Below are 16892 nucleotides of genomic sequence, written 5' to 3' on the forward strand. Positions count from 1 at the left end.
AGACCAGATAATCTTTTTTCTCATGGTCTGAGAGTCCTTTAGGTGCCTTTTGGCAAACTCCAAGCGGGCTGTCGTGCCTTTTACTGAGGAGTGAATTCCGTCTGGCCACTCTACCATAAAGGCCTGATTGGTGGAGTGCTGCAGAGATGGTTGTCCTTCTGGAAGGTTCTCCTATCTCCACAGAGGAACTCTGGAGCCCTGTCAGTGACTATCGGGTTCTTGGTCACCTCCCTGACCAAGGCCTTTCTCCCCTGATTGCTCAGTTTGGCCGGGCAGCCAGCTCTAGGAAGAGTCTTGGTGGTTCCAAACTTCTTCCATTTAAGAATGATGGAGGCCACTGTGTCCTTGGGGACCTTCAATGCTGCAGAAATGTTTTGGTACCCTTCCCCAGATCTGTGCCTCGACTCAATCCTGGCTCTACGGACAATTCCTTCGACCTCATGGCTTGGTTTTTGCTCTGACATGCACTGTCAACTGTGGGACCTTATATAGATAGGTGTGTGCCTTTCCAAATCATGTCCAATCAATTTAATTTACCACAGGTGGACTCCAATCAAGTTGTAGAAACATCTCAAGGATGATCAATGGAAACAGGTTGCACCTGAACTCAATTTCGAGTCTCATAGCAAAGGGTCTGAATATTTATGTAAATAAGGTATTTCTGTTTTTTAGGATTCAGGATTTTTATTTATTTAACCCATTTTAGAATAAGACTAACGTAACAAAATGTGGAAAAGGGGAAGAGGTCTGAATACTTTCCGAATGCACTGTGTATATATATGTATATTGAGATGTTTTACAGCTCTTCCACTTATGTTCTCATATATATATACACTACCGTTCAAAAGTTTGGGATCACTTAGAAATGTCCTGGTTTTCGAAAGAAAAGCAATTTTTTTGTCCATTAAAATAACATCAAATTGATCAGAAATACAGTGTAGACATTGTTAATGTTGTAAATGGCTATTGTAGCTGGAAACGGCTGATTTTCTTAATGGAATATCTACATAGGCGTACAGAGGCCCATTATCAGCAACCATTAGTCCTGTGGGATGCTGACCTATGCAGAGTTGCAAAGAAAAAGTCCAGTGTCTGTGATCTTTTATCTATCTTAATCTTTTATTTTTATTGGCCAGTCTGAGATATGGCTTTTTCTTTGCAACTCTGCCTAGGTCAGCATCCTGGAGTCGCCTCTTCACTGTTGACTTTGAGACTGGTGTTTTGCGGGTACTATTTAATGAAGCTGCCAGTTGAGGACCTGTGAGGCGTCTGTTCCTCACACTAGACACTCTAATGTATTTGTCCTCTTGCTCAGTTGTGCACCGGGGCCGGAAGTGTTTATCCGACTGGATAAAAAAAAGACAAAATGTCCCCACCCCACATCTAAAACCAAAGTTGTGCCCATGTTCAGCATTGTTGACTATCTTGGCAGCTTGAGGGAAAGGGGGCAGAAGGGATGGTCTCTGTCTTCTGTTGTTTCAAATATGCTGTGTGTAACCCCTCATTCATAGCAGTGTTCAGCAACCGATACTTGAAATTATGATATAGCATCAATCAAGTGATGCCATGATAACCTGATCTAATGGCTACATATACAGTATGATGGTATGGGATTGTCATCCATCAAGGCCAAAGGTCATGATCTGCTTTGATTGATATTGGAGAAGTATGCTCTAATGCACATCCCTTTGAAATGTAATTGGACACATGTTGAGGATGGTCCTTGTGAAATAAGATAGTGTCATAGCGCTGTGCTTGTTCTTATTGTACTACAGTACGGTCCACTGTATTGCATTGGTTACCAAACTTGTTCGCATTGTGACCGAACTAAAAGCTTTCGAATGTTCTTGTGACCCGCCAAATAAACAAAACCTTGTTTCTGGTTTTCTGACACGACCCAAGAGACACTTCCTTCCCACCATTTTGGAAACCCAAATGGAATATCATAACACCATGGATGTTTTACTTTTCTTCCCCTTTTTACTTCCTCTTGGCTCCCCCGCTGTGATGAGTACTATTGTAAACACACAAACTTGACCGACGTCTCTCTCCGGCCCCTGTTTTCTCACGCCTGTCTCATGGTACGAGAAGTTCTCTGTGGGATATGTGATGAGACTGAGAGCCTCGAGGAAAACTAGGAAGTGTGGGAAATTCCTCCAGCCTTTCTGGGGAATTGCATCACTGGGACTTGGTGGGAGTGATTGGCTGGCTCCTTGGCTGTGAGCTAGGGTTCAGAGAAAGGCTGTGTTTGACAACACTTTATATTACACTGATGTTATTTCGGGGTACATGTGGATGTGGTTAGAGTAGATATGGATTTGATTATCTTGTATGGCTTAGGTCAGTATTCTGTAATGTACTGAGCCCAGGTACTGTACATTCGCTGCTTATTCTCTAACACAAAAGTGTTACAGCTGCATGTTCTCTTCAGTCAGGTTGCTCATTAAGTATTCTAGACCTTTTAGGAACAGTGGAAAATGTAGTTCATCTGACCACTTCTAGAAAACACAGTAAGAATGGAAATATGGGTTGCCAGATATACTGTAGCCACATGTTTTTCTATGCCACTCAATCAGGGATAATTGGGAGAGCCAGAGAAGGAGTACAGAGTTCCAGCAGTCAAAACAACATATTTTCCAGAGTTTCACATCTTCCATTTCCCCCTGCTTTTCTCTTGCGGTCTTCTGATGAGTTTGAGCCAATCTTAGGTTCACTGAGTCCAAATAAACATTCATAATGCAAATTATACTAATAATGCAAACTCTTTTCATAAATCACTTAAATCACTTAAAGTGCTCCCTGGAACAAGTAAATGGTATTGACGATCTCACTTGACTATTCCAAATATGGTACAGCTTCTACCCTCTCTGACTGTCCTCAACAGTTGGCCTGGTAATTGACGGGATGGAGGAAGTGAGAATTTAGAAGAGGTTAAAACTGTGAAATATGTTGAAAGGCTGAGAGGAAATCCTGTGTCATTGACTCCTACCTCAGCATGCAATCCCCTCAATGTGGTTACAGCCAGGACATTGGTTTCATTAGAATAATGTGTTTTGCAATATTGTTTAAAAACGAGTATATTGCTCTTGCTGCATGCTTTTATATGTTTGCTAATGTTGACTGTTGACTTATCAACCTGTGTGCAAAAATGATCACCACCACATAATTTTTAATGGCCTGCTAGAGTTCAACACACTGACATGACTTGTAATCAAGTTATATCGAGTCGAAGGACATGTTACAAAGTGTTTTACAGCTACAATGTGCCATCTCTTTGCTCCTGAATAACGGCATTGTCTTCCTCGTCCAACTTTCACTTCCTATATTCTCCTGAGGTGTCAGATATCATTAATTTACTAATTAATCCAATGACCTTTGACTTTGGGATTCATTTCCCCTGGGGAAAACTCTTGACCTTGCTGCTCTGGTAGTGTGGTACAGCTTCTACCCTCTCTGGAGAACCTCTATACCAGGCGGTGTCAGAGGAAGGCCCTCAAAATTATCAAAGACTCCAGCCACCCTAGTCATAGACTGTTCTCTCTGCTACCGCATGGCAAGCGGTACCGGAGTGCCAAGTCTAGGTCCAAAAGGCTTCTCAACAGCTTCTACCCCCAAGCTATAAGACTCCTGAACAGCTAATCATGGCTACCCAGACTATTTGCATTGCCCCCCCACCCCACCCCATCCCCTTCTTTTACGCGGCTGCTACTCTGTTTATTAATTATGCATAGTCACTTTAACTCTACCCACATGTACATATTACCTCAATTACCTCGACTAGCCGGTGCCCCCGCACATTGACTCTGTACCGGTACCCCTGTATATATAGCTTCCCTACTGTTATTTCTATTTTACTGATGCTCTTTAGTTATTTGCTTTTATTTTTTTACTTAACACTTTTTTTATTTTACTTTTTTCTTTCTTAAAAAAACTGCATTGTTGGTTAAGGGCTTGTAAGTAAACATTTCACTGTAATGTCTACACCTGTTGTATTCGGCACGTGTGGCAAATAAAATTTGATTTGATTTTGTTTCAAAGTACCACAGCCTTAACCTTCATTGTCTTTACTAGTCAGGAAACAAGTGAAAGGTTTCACTGGTCATGAATTCTGTATTGTATTGCATCCAGAGAACAATGCTATCATTCTTCACTTGTTTATCAGATGATACAACCCTTAGTGTTTTTTGATGCTTAGCCCCTCTGCCAGCTGGCCTTGGTTCCCCTCTAATGAAGTGTGGTCAGGCACATGGCTAGTGAACTACTCTAATGCTGTATATGCCTCATGGAAGGTTGCAAATGTCTTTGATATCAAGAATCTATCCATGTCTTATGATTAGGGCTTGGACATGTAAAACTCCAGGCCCCATTTAGGATCACCATGATGTAAGTTCTGGCGCTGTACTAATCTTGTACTGTATGGTATTTCTAGGTGAATCCTCTGCTGGAGGCCTTTGGCAATGCCCAGACTGTGATGAATGACAACAGCAGTCGCTTCGGGAAGTACATTCAGCTGCGCTTCCACAACTCCTCAGGTGTGTGTGTGTGACGGTTTATTCATCATCTACTGTGTGTACTTATGTTCAAATGTGTTTATTTATACACTGAATGTATGTGATGATTGCATTGATACGACAGACATTACATGTAGCATGAGCGTTTCATGTGTTTTAACACTGATCCTGTGTGTGTCCGCGTGTGTATGTGTGTGTCCGTGTGTGTATGTGTGTGTCCGTGTGTGTATGTGTGTGTCCGTGTGTGTATGTGTGTGTATGTGTGTGTCCGTGTGTGTATGTGTGTGTCCGTGTGTGTATGTGTGTGTCCGTGTGTGTATGTGTGTGTGTGGTGCTGTGCTCTAACAGTAAAAGGAGCTAAGATCAATGAGTACCTCCTGGAGAAGTCTCGTGTGGTCCACCAGGATGAGGGCGAAAGGAACTTCCATATCTTCTACTGCATGCTGGCCGGCATCTCCCCAGACGACAAAGACATGTATGGACTCCTGGATCCCACGCAGTACAGGTGGGTCCACTGTGATGTCATCGTTCTGCAACGTTTCCTCCACAGGTAGCGATGACTCTGTGAGGTGCAACAGAGTGACTGTGGTCCGGGAAGTTAGATAGTACCACAAAGTGTCATAGGTCACACTCTCAATATTTTTTTTGTTTGTTTGTTTTTCCTGACATAAACCAAGGTGTTTGTTTTGGAAGTCTGATATCAAGGCTTAATGTTCCTTCCTGCCTTTTTTGGTTCTTATGGCGTATACAAATAGCGACCACATAGTTCTCAGTGTTGTACAGTATGTGTATGCTACTTGTATTTCACTTCTTCTTGACAATTGAACAGGCCTAGGCCTGGAGTGAAATGCTAGGTATTTAAACAATGTGATGTTTGTAGTTCCCTAAGATACAGTGCAGTTTTGTGCCCTAAGATACAGTGCAGTTTTGTGCCCTACGATACAGTGCAGTTTTTTGCCCTACGATACAGTGCAGTTTTGTGCCCTACGATACAGTGCAGTTTTGTGCCCTACGATACAGTGCAGTTTTGTGCCCTACGATACAGTGCAGTTTTGTGCCCTACGATACAGTGCAGTTTTGTGCCCTACGATACAGTGCAGTTTTGTGCCCTACGATACAGTGCAGTTTTGTGCCCTACGATACAGTGCAGCAATGTAGAAGCCTCAAAGTGTTTGTCTATCAGATATGCATAATGCGTTAACCATCATGCCTCCTTCATATGTAGCCTATGTGTGTGTTCTTATCTGTGCGCACTCATCAGATCTGTATAAATGTGTTTCTGTGGCTATGTGTCTGTCAGGTATCTAAATGGGCGGTACGGCTCTGAGGACATAGTGAGGAAATGGGGGGAGAAGTACAGTGAGGTGTGTAACGCCATGGACATGGTGGGATTTGAGGAACAGGTAAGACCTCTCACTGGAAAACTCTCTTTCTCATCCATCCTTTTTACAGTATGTCAGCCATAAAAGCAAACTCATATCGTCCATAGTGCCATGGGCTGGGATTTCACATGTTCTCCTTGAGTAGAACATCTGAATCTGATTGTACTTTAATGTTGGACTAATTGGTTGATTGACTGATAAACAAATTGTTAGATGTTATTGACCAATTGATAAATGACCAATTGATTGACTGATGTATTGACTGACAGATGGACTGATTATATATGTATATGTTGTGTCATCAGGAGAAGGTAGACATGATGACTATCCTGGCAGGGATCCTGTCTCTGGGAAACATCATGTTTGAGCCCACAGAGACCGACGCGCTCAGGGTCACTGGCAAGTCCATGGGCTGGCTCAAAGCCACAGCCGTGAGTCTACATCCTCCTCTACTCCTTCTCTGCCATTCTTTATTTTGCTCTCAAGGAAATGGCTAGTCTGACACAGTGGCAGTATAAATTATTACGAACGTAAGAGGATGGTACCGCTAAACCAATAGGTTAATGAATAAGATAATGAAAATTGGTGGCTACAGAGTACATTTAATTACATTTGTCCTAGTTTGGTAGCAGCATCTGTTAACGTTAGCAATTTCCTTATTGACCTGTTGGTGTTTTCCAAGACGGCAGTTAGCATTTTTTCCCCTTTCCTCCATAAATGTTCATCAGTGGGATTGACATAACGAAATAGAAACTACAATAACAGTTCGAATCAACAGTTTACAGGAGAAGAGTCCATCTGATAGTGGTTTATACAGCAGAAGGAAGTGGTCCAACGACTAAGCTAGGGAAATAAACTGACTGCATTATCAGTCCTGAGTATACATAGTAAAACAAACAAGGGGATTTTTGAGGCAATCACTACAGTACTCGCCTTACAAAATGACCTCTGACCTTTCTAACATGGGCAGCTGCTGGCTCCTGGAGACACAGTTTAGACACTTTTTGTGTGTGTTTCTTGGTGTGCTTTTCAACTAGTTTGGGTGTGTGCATGATATTGACAAGTTTTACTGTGTCTGTTTGTTTGTGTATGCATAGATCCACATGCTATTTAAACAGGTGTTAGTGTGTGTGCGTGCATGTGTTCGCACACTCGCACTGGTCATATGCGTGCCTTCTATTTAAACAGGTGAATGATTGCCCCCTCCTCCATAGTCCCTCCCCATTAGCAGCCCTCCCAGGCAGGCAGTGGCGGTGGCAACATCTGGCCAGCTTAGATAAGACACAGGGCCTTTAAAAGGTCACAAGGGGCTATATTTGGAGTTTAATGGAGTGGTGCAACCAGCAGGGGAGATTAGAGCATGCTACCAGCAGGGGTGATTAGAGCATGATAACAGCAGGGTTGATTAGAGCATACTAACAGCAGGGGGTATTAGAGCACGCTAATATCATGGGGGATTAGAGCAAGCGAACAGCAGGGGTGATTGGAGCACGCTAACAGCAGGGGTGATTAGGGCACGCTAACAACAGGGGGGATTAGAGCACGCTAACAACAGGGGGTGTTAGAGCACGCTAACAACAGGGGGGATTAGGGCACGCTAACAACAGGGGGGATTAGAGCACGCTAACAGCAGGGGTGATTAGGGCACGCTAACAACAGGGGTGATTGGAGCACGCTAACAGCAGGGGTCCGACCACTGTAATGGCTTCTCCCTTAGTGATCCTAATGCTAAACTGTTAATCTTTGGTTCCTAACTATCCACTCACTACTACTGACTACTACTGGGTATCCAGATATGAAGCAAATGTATAGTTTGAGTGAACTATACCTTTTGAGGGCTAATAGTAAAAATCTATAGCATTAGGACTGTTTCCCCTTTTTTGACATTGATTAATTGAAAGTATCGCTGTCTGAGGATGATCTTTGTGTGGCAGGTTTTGGCATGCCTAGCATTGCCTAGCAATGCCATGACCTTAGCTTTGCATGTTCAGTAGTGCCACGTCTGGGCTAAAAGGGCCTTGGGGCTGGGTTATATAGGAGCTATTGTGTGTAAGCTTGTGTACTTTGTACACTTTCTGTGTAGGCCTATGTTTTTGTATGTTAAAGGGATACTTCAGGATTTTGGAAATGAAGCCCTTTATCTACTTCCCCAGAATCAGATTAACTCGTGGAAACTATTTGTATGTCTCTGTGTGCAGTTTGATGGAAGTTGCTGACTAGCATTAGCGCAATCTAGTGCAATGACTGGAAGTCAATGGTAACTGCTAGCATGCTAGTAGATACCATAGACTTCCAGTCATTGTGCTAAAGCTAGTTAGCATTCACTTGCGAAACTACCTCTAACTTCCTTTATACTGGATGCAGAGACATAAAAATGACTCTGGGGAAGTAGCTGAAGGATCATAAAGGATCATTGCCAAAATCCTGAAGTATCCCTTTAATATTTGTGTGTGTTTGCCTTCTCAGGGTCAGTTTGGGGTGCAGGAGGAGGAGTTGCTGAGGAGTCTGACCTGTACTCTGTCTGTGACGAGAGGAGAGGCCATCCGCAGGCTGCACAACCAGCAGCAGGCCGAGGGTAAGGAGAAAAACACTGGTTCAGAATCAACTTCCCTTACCACCATCAACTTAGCCATTAGAAAGGAGGGCCTGGGTCAGGGTTAACCACCATGGATACTAACTGTTGTTGTAGGGCCTCTAGGGCCCAGTTTCATCATTCATTTGGGTTTTCCATTAAACTGGAGAGCACACAGTTTGTGTACATTCCTGGCAATGCTAGAACAGTATGAAAGAACATTACAGAATACGGTTTCATACAGTAAATGTGCGGTGTCTTACTAATGCCAGCCAGTGATGTCCCTAAGATATTGGACAGATTTGTGTTTTCACCCTAATGGTTGAGGTTAGGATTGAGGGAGGGTAAGCTGACCACAACTTCCTCCTAGTGTGTTTAAAGAAGGCCCATGTCTGTCTGACCAACCACTGTAAATTGTATTGTATTTATTAAGGATCCCCATTAGTTCCTGCCAAGGCAGCAGCTACTCTTCTTGGGGTCCAGCAACATTAAGGCAGTTATATACAATTTAAAATGTTACATGACATTACATTTCATAACACTTTACCCAACACATTAAGTGTGTTCCCTCAGGCCACTATTCTACTATCACATGTCTACAATACAAAATCCATGTGTACGTGTGTGTAGAGTGCGTGTCTGAGTCATCCGCATACCTAGACACACTGGCTTTACTCAAGGCCAGTGGCAAGTCATTAGTAAAGATAGAAAAAACTAAGGGGCCTAGCCAGCTGCCCTGGGGAATTCCTGATTCTACCTGGATTATGTTGGAGAGGCTTCCATTAAAGAACACCCTCTGTGTTCTGTTAGACGGGTAACTCTTTATCCACAATATAGCAGGGGGTGTAAAGCCATAATACATACGTTTTTCCATCAGCAGACTATGATCGATAATGTCAAAAAGCCGCGCTGAAGTCTAACAAAACAGCTCCCACAATCTTTTTATAATCAATTTCTCTCAGCCAATCATCAGTCATTTGTGTAAGTGCCGTGCTTGTTGAAGGTCAATCCCTATAAGCGTGCTGAAAGTCTGTTATGAATTTGTTTATAGTAAAATAGCATTGTATCTGGTCAAGCATAATTTTTTCCAAAAGTTTACTAAGGGTTGGTAACAGGCTGACTGGTCGGCTATTTGAGCTAGTAAAGGGGGCTTTACTATTCTTGGGTAGCGGAATTACTTTTGCTTCCCTCCAGGCCTGACTGCTTTAGCGTCAATGGGAGAGAGAAAAGAAACTGAAGCTCAAAATGGAAATGCTATTAATCATGTTTTCAAGATAATTTTACTCCATTAATATGTTGTTGTCGTGTGTTTATCTGCAGATGCCAGGGACTCCATTGCCAAAGTGGCTTATGGGAGAGTATTCGGCTGGATTGTCAGGAAAGTTAATGAACTGCTGGCTCCCAACATTGACATTGACGTTGAACTGAATGAAATAGGTCAGTTTAAGGGAAACTTTAAGGCTTCGAATGTACCAAAACTCTAAGTTTCATCTTCTCAAGCAGAGATGGTCAATATCAGATTGACCATTCTATTTTCTTGTTCTATAATACAGGTATCCTTGACATTTTTGGGTTTGAGAATTTTGCCGTGAACCGTTTCGAGCAGCTCTGCATCAACCTGGCCAATGAACAGTTGCAGTACTTCTTTAACCACGTAAGTGTAAACATCAGTGCACAAAGAAGTAGCCCTGTAATCTTGGGTCCCTTAGAAGTGTTTTTCTATTTAAGTCCCCTAAAATGACAGCCTGTAGGGTTTGTTAACGTAAGACCCAAACACTTAAAAGAAACACGTGGTCAGTGTTAGTAGAGGAACAGGAATCTGAACATAGTCTACAATTGGTTCTGCTTTTTGAAATGGCTATACATGCCTATTTAATTGTCTTGTTTTAAATGTTATTTTTCAGTGGAAGCCTTCAGAAAAACATGTACATTTAGGTCAGCTGGCCTACAGTACATACAGTGAGCTCCAAAAGTATTGGGACAGTGCATTTTGTCTTGTTGTTTTGGCTATGCACTCCAGCACTTTGGATTTGAAATGATACAATTACTATGAGGTTAATGTGCAGACTATCAGCTTTAATTTGAGGGTATTCTTATCCATATTGGGTGAACCGTTTAGAAATTACAGCACTTTTTGTACATAGTCCACACATTTTAGGGGACCAAAAGTATTGGGAAAAATTCACTTGTGTATTAAAGTATTTGTCATATATTTCTTTCACACAATGATTACATCAAGCTTGTGTCTCTACAAACTTGTTGGATGCATTTGCTGTTTGTTTTGGTTGTGTTTCAGATTATTTTGTGCCCGATAGAAATGAATGGTAAATAATATATTGTGTCACTTTTATTGTAAATAAGACTAGAATGTTTCTAAACACTTCTACATTAATGTGGATGCTACCATGATTATGGCTAATCCTGAATGAATCGTGAATAATGATGAGTGAGAAAGTTACAGAGGCATAAATATCATACCCCCCCCCAAAAATGCTAACCTCGCATGTTATTGTAATGGTGAGAGGTTAGCATGTCTTGGAGGTATAATAATAATAATAAATAATAATAATATGCCATTTAGCAGACGCTTTTATCCAAAGCGACTTACAGTCATGCGTGCATACATTCTTTTTGTGTATGGGTGGTCCCGGGGATCGAACCCACTACCTTGGCGTTACAAGCGCCGTGCTCTACCAGCTGAGCTACAGAGGACCACAACGGTATGATATTTGTGCATCTGTAACTTTCTCACTCATCATTATTCACGATTCATTCAGGATTATCCGTAATCATGGTAGCATCCACATTAATGTAGAAGTGTTTAGAAACATATTATATTCTTATTTACAATAAAAGGGACTCCAAAATGACACAATACATTATTTACCATTCATTTCTATCGGGCACAAAATAATCTGAAACACAATCAAAACAAACAGCAAATGCATCCAACAAGTTTGTAGTGTCACAAGCTTGATGTAATCATTGCGTGCTAGGAATATGGGACCAAATATAAAACCTTTGACTACTTTAATACACATATAAGTGAATTTGTCCCAATACTTTTGGTCCAATAAAATGGGGGGACTATGTACAATAAGTGCTGTAATTTCTAAACGGTTTACCCGATATGGATGAAAATACCCTCTAATTAAAGCTGACAGTCTGCACTTTAACCTCATCTTTATTTCAAAGTGCTGGAGTACAGAGCCAAAACAACAACAAATGTGTCACTCTCCCAATACTTTTGGAGCTCACTGTACTGAGTGCATGTGATGCTGGAGTTAAAGACACACAGTCTACTTTTACTAGTCACACTGCTGTGGACCACACTCTACTAGGAAACATGACACAGTTTACCTTTGGGGCCTGTCCATGTGGACACTGAGTATATTGGTTCAAAAGTAGTGTATACATGTCCAACAAACATCCACAGGTATCTGGTACAAATGCCATAGGAAAAAGAAGACAAATACCCACAAAATATTTCCTGATATACTTGACTCGCACGTTGATAAACATGACACCAGATCAGGAAGAGCTTTATTTTCTCTCTTAGGCCTGAAATGTGAGACCTCACCACCACATTATTACCAGCCATCAAACCTCCCTGTACCCTGGTTATTTTGGGCCTACAAAATGTTTATAGGGAAGGGGATCTGTGTTTAATATCTTGTTCTTCTTTCTCAAACGGCAGCACACATTTTCCACTCTGTCATTTGCAGCTTGTGAGGGCTTCTGGGGGGGGGCGGGGGTAGAAATCTGCTTATGATTATTTAATAGTGTCAGATCACTAGACTACAACTGCATAGGGCTTCAGGGCTTCTTTTGGCGTTTTTGTGACTGAAGGCCACACGCAATTGAATGTACCATCTTCTAATGAAATGATTGGGCAAAGCATATTTATCCAATGAAAAATGTTCCCCTGTGACCAAAGCTCTTGTGAAAGAAACTGGAAATACCTGCTGTCCTTTTGTTTTGAGTCGTTCATGCGTCTTTGTATGCATTTGTCATCCTGCAGCACATCTTTCTGATGGAGCAGAATGAATACAAGGAAGAGGGCATCGAGTGGGAAACCATCTCCTTCAAAGACAACAAGCCTATCCTGGTAAAAAGACATCCTCTTTTTTCCCCTCATCACTTACAGTAGTACTCTTTTTCCCTCTCAACGTTTTTTCATCCCCCTTTTACACCCTTTCTCTCATACTTTTTTCGCTCTCTCTTTCACTCTCTTTACCTCCCCCCTCTCTCAGCAATAACACAGACAGGTTGTGTAAACCCAGTGTGAGTCTGGCAGACATAAAAGAACAGAACGTAGTGACGGCGACCCCAGGAAGGGGAAATGCTGACAGGGCAGTGTTCAGTCACATGCCAGTAGCTTAATAGGCACTTGAGCTTTTAGCCTGTGGCATCATCCTCTTGTCTTCATAGAAGCCACTGGGTTCATTTGGCAGAAAATGAAAAAATATTGTCCCTGTTCATGGCTGAAGGTATGAGTAGAGCCAGTCGGTAAGTTATGGGATAAGATGGACACATTAGGAGTTGTGGGAAGAATTCTAACTCGAGTAAGGATTGGACCCTAGGGTGAGTAATGCACAACCTGGATCCACAGGTCATTTGCTGTGTACCCACTCTCAGTCCTAATGCCTACAGAGCACTATAAAACTTCTAGAGCATTTTACAGTGTAGGGGCCCTAGTCAATAGATTGGGAAACAAGGTTTTCAGGATAACAAATATTCTCCTTGTACTGTGAGAATGTCTGTTTTAAAGTTATATGAAGTTGTGTACCATGTTTGTTTTACCCAGTTAACAATTGGCTAGATGAACCCAAATATGCATTTTCAGAAATGTATTTGTTTAGGTGTTTTTCCTTGTCTCATAAACAACTAATGTGTGTCTCTCCCGCAGGACCTGATCCTTACTAAACCCATTGGGATCCTTTCTCTTTTGGACGAGCAGAGTGCCTTTCCTCAGGTACGATAGTGGTCTCCATACACCCATACATCTTTGTATTAATCAGGATTGTGGTCAATTCTATTTCAATTCCACTCAATTCAGAAAGTACACCAAATTCCAATTGGAATTTCAGTGTACTTCCTGAATTGACTGGAATTTAAATGGAATTGACCCCAACCCTGATATTAATTTATGTGTATTAATTCTAATCTCTTTTCCCTATTTGTCCCCTCAGGCATCAGACAGAGACTTTGTGGACAAGTTGAACAGTAAATTTAAAAGCAGTCCACACTATGAGGTGGTACGGAGTCGCAGCCCCCTCTTCACTGTGGTTCACTATGCTGGGAAGGTGAGGTTACATACCCGCCTTTATAATAATACTTTATAATGCACTATGAGTATTGATATAGGCCATTATAAGCTATTGTTTACAACTACACTTATACTACATTATGATTGCATTATAACTCATTATGAGTGTGTTTATGGACTTCAAATAAAGTGTTAGTGAATTCGGTCCTTCCTGTGTCCAGGTCCAGTATAACGGAGGAGGCTTCCTAGAGATGAACAGAGACACCATCCCAGCCAGCATCAGAGACCTCTTCATCAACAGTGTCACCCCTCTACTCAGTGTCCTCTTCGCAGGTACGTGAGGTTATCTGAATGTTTCTGTGTTCTACAGCTCTATACTTAGCCAGAAATGACCCAGTCTATGGCTTTGTTATGTTTTTATTGCTGATGCTTACTCACTGATTATGTACGTTTTTTTACACAGTGATTGTTAAACTGTAGCTATTAAATCAGTTCTGTAAACATGCTTAACATCAATCAGAGCTGATACAAAATGACGTGGGCTGGTTTCCAATGAGGGTTTGTGGACAAATACATCCCCTGACCACCTCTTAGAAAATGATGTAGTACGCATGTATAAATAATACATGCTTACTCTTATCTGAACACACCACCATAACATGTACAGACTCTGGTTAGTTTGAGCATTGTTCTAGTTTAAAACATTGATCACAGTCTGTCTGGCATCTCACATCTAATATTCATGCGATTCATATTTTATGTATTTTCAGCCACTATCTCCAGGACAGGGACCTTGATGCCACGCAAAGCCAAGGTAGGCACTGTAGATCATAAAATATTCGGAATTGTTTTTACAAAGCGCAGCAGACTATGACATCGATTCTGTAGAATATACGATTATTGGTAACTAACAGCATGGTCATATTATGACCTTTCTTACACTGCAAGTCAGAGCCAGAAAGTGGATTTTTGGGGGTTTAAAGGATGTTAATACTTTTTCCTTTAGCTCATGCAAAAGGCAGATGACAACTTTAACTCAACTAGGAAACAGTCTGTGGGGGCCCAGTTTAAGGTAAGATGGGAAGTTGACTTTATATAGCACCTCTTATTTCTGAGCATTTGGTTTCATAATGATGTCTGAGCACTAAGTATGAACAAAACTGAAAATCCTTGTAAATATGCCTACCTATAGACTGAACTGCTGTAAAATAAAGATGCAAAGATAATGGTTAGTAATCTCCACTGTGTGTATGTGTGTCTTCCTGCAGCACTCTCTGGCTGTGCTGATGGAGAAGATGTTTGTGGCCAGTCCTCACTTTGTTCGCTGCATCAAACCTAACGGCAACAAGCTTCCTGACCAGGTGGACAACAAAAGGGTCATGGACCAGGTGAGAACCAATATATCAGATACAGTGCTATGAAAAAGTATTTGCCCCCTTTCTAATATTCTCTACTTTTGCATGTTTGTGATACTGAATGTTATCAGATCTTCAACCAAAACCTAATATTAGATAATATATAATATAATATGCCATTGAGCAGAAGGGAACATAAGTGAACAAATAACACAACAATTACATATTTATTTCATTTATTTCATAAACAAAGTTATGCCACACCCAATTCCCCTGTGTGAAAAAGTAATTGCCCCCTTACACTCAATAACTGGTTGTGCCACCTTTAGCTGCAATGACTCCAACCAAATGCTTCCTGTAGTTGTTGATCAGTCTCTCACGTCACTGTGGAGGAATTTTGGCCCACTCTTCCATGCAGAACTGCTTTAACTCAGTGACGTGTGGGTTTTCAAGCATGAACTGCTCGTTTCAAGTCCTGCCACAACATCTCAATTGGGATTAGGTCTGGACTTTGACTAGGCCATTCCAAAACCTCCAATTTGTTGCTTTTTAGCAATTTCATGTAGACTTGATTGTGTGTTTTGGATCATTGTCTTGCTGCATGACCCAGCTGCGCTTCAGCTTCAGCTCACAGACGGATGGTCTGACATTCTCCTGTAGAATTCTCTGATACAGAGCAGAATTCATGGTTCCTTCTATTAAGGCAAGTCGTCCAGGTCCTGAGGCAGCAAAGCATCCCCAAACCATCACAACACCACCATGCTTGACCTTTGGTATGATGTTCTTACTGTGCAATGCAGAGTTTGGTTTTCACCAGGCATTACTGGAACCATGTCGTCCAAAAATTTATACTTTTGAATCATCTGTCCATAGAACGTTCTTCCAAGAGTCTTGATGATCATCCAGGTGCTTTTTGGCTAACTTGAGTCAACTTTTTGGATGAGATGGGTCCCATTATGCCTGGCGAAAACCAAACACTGCATTCCACAGTAAGAACATGCACAAATATGCAAAAGTAGAGAACATTTGAAAGGGGGCAAATACTTTTTCATAGCACTATATTATTTCAGATACTGTACTCTAGGCATATCTAACCAGGTAGCAGCCAATGCTTTAGTATTTCCCCTAGCTAGATTATTTCCTAGGTGGGGTGCACAGGCCTACAGATACAACACCAGTACTTTTGTGCCCTCAATGTTTAACCCTTTTTTCTGAATAATCAATGCTTTCAAAAGCTAAGCAAAGGTGCATTACAAATGCTATGTGAACGGTGGATAATTGTCAGTGCTAAAAGTTATATCTATAACACAGTATTGATCCTTAGTGTGGATTGAGCAAACTTCAGAGTCAGGGTTGTGTTCAATAGGCACGAAACTGAAGAAATCGGACTGAAACTGTCTGAACTTGACCAATAAGAAATGCTTGATTTCCTTTTCCGTAGCAAAGCATTTTGCTATGGTGTGTCCTAATGAACACGACCCAGTCCCCAGTATGGCGATCAGTGGTTGGCTAAGCAGCAGCAGTAGCAGGGTCTAGGTCAGGGCCGGCGTTATGGGTGGGCCTTAGAGGGCTTGGCACGCCCTACCGTACCTCTTTGCCCATCCAAATAACATATTGAAATATTGAGCATTTATTTGACCGAGACGGGCGCCGACAGAAAGTCTCATCAATCTCAGATAAAGCATCCGAGTGAGCGAAACCGCGCCCCTCTGTCTCAGTATGTGTGGACCACGTATCTGATTCTGTCTGGACCAAAAGAGTATGGCATTTCATACTATTTCTGGGCAGACAGCATCAGATACA

General features: G+C 41.7%; 1 protein-coding gene across 2 annotated transcripts in view; it reads left to right on the top strand.

Annotated features, from left to right (window-relative positions):
* The window catches only part of LOC311099455 (myosin-IIIb-like), a 54140-nt gene that overhangs the window by 25691 nt on the left and 11557 nt on the right, over positions 1-16892 (top strand). For both annotated transcript variants that reach the window (XM_084140140.1, XM_084140139.1), the window contains 14 exons: positions 4430-4532; positions 4860-5016; positions 5812-5914; positions 6199-6324; positions 8360-8468; positions 9786-9902; positions 10019-10119; positions 12487-12573; positions 13375-13440; positions 13658-13771; positions 13956-14067; positions 14505-14548; positions 14741-14806; positions 15003-15122. In XM_084140140.1, the coding sequence (XP_083996266.1) occupies positions 4430-4532; positions 4860-5016; positions 5812-5914; positions 6199-6324; positions 8360-8468; positions 9786-9902; positions 10019-10119; positions 12487-12573; positions 13375-13440; positions 13658-13771; positions 13956-14067; positions 14505-14548; positions 14741-14806; positions 15003-15122 (1425 nt within the window). The remainder of the gene's footprint in view (positions 1-4429; positions 4533-4859; positions 5017-5811; positions 5915-6198; positions 6325-8359; positions 8469-9785; positions 9903-10018; positions 10120-12486; positions 12574-13374; positions 13441-13657; positions 13772-13955; positions 14068-14504; positions 14549-14740; positions 14807-15002; positions 15123-16892) is intronic.

The sequence above is a fragment of the Coregonus lavaretus genome (assembly GCF_964263955.1).
Source record: "Coregonus lavaretus genome assembly, chromosome: 24".
Lineage (NCBI taxonomy): Eukaryota > Metazoa > Chordata > Actinopteri > Salmoniformes > Salmonidae > Coregonus > Coregonus lavaretus.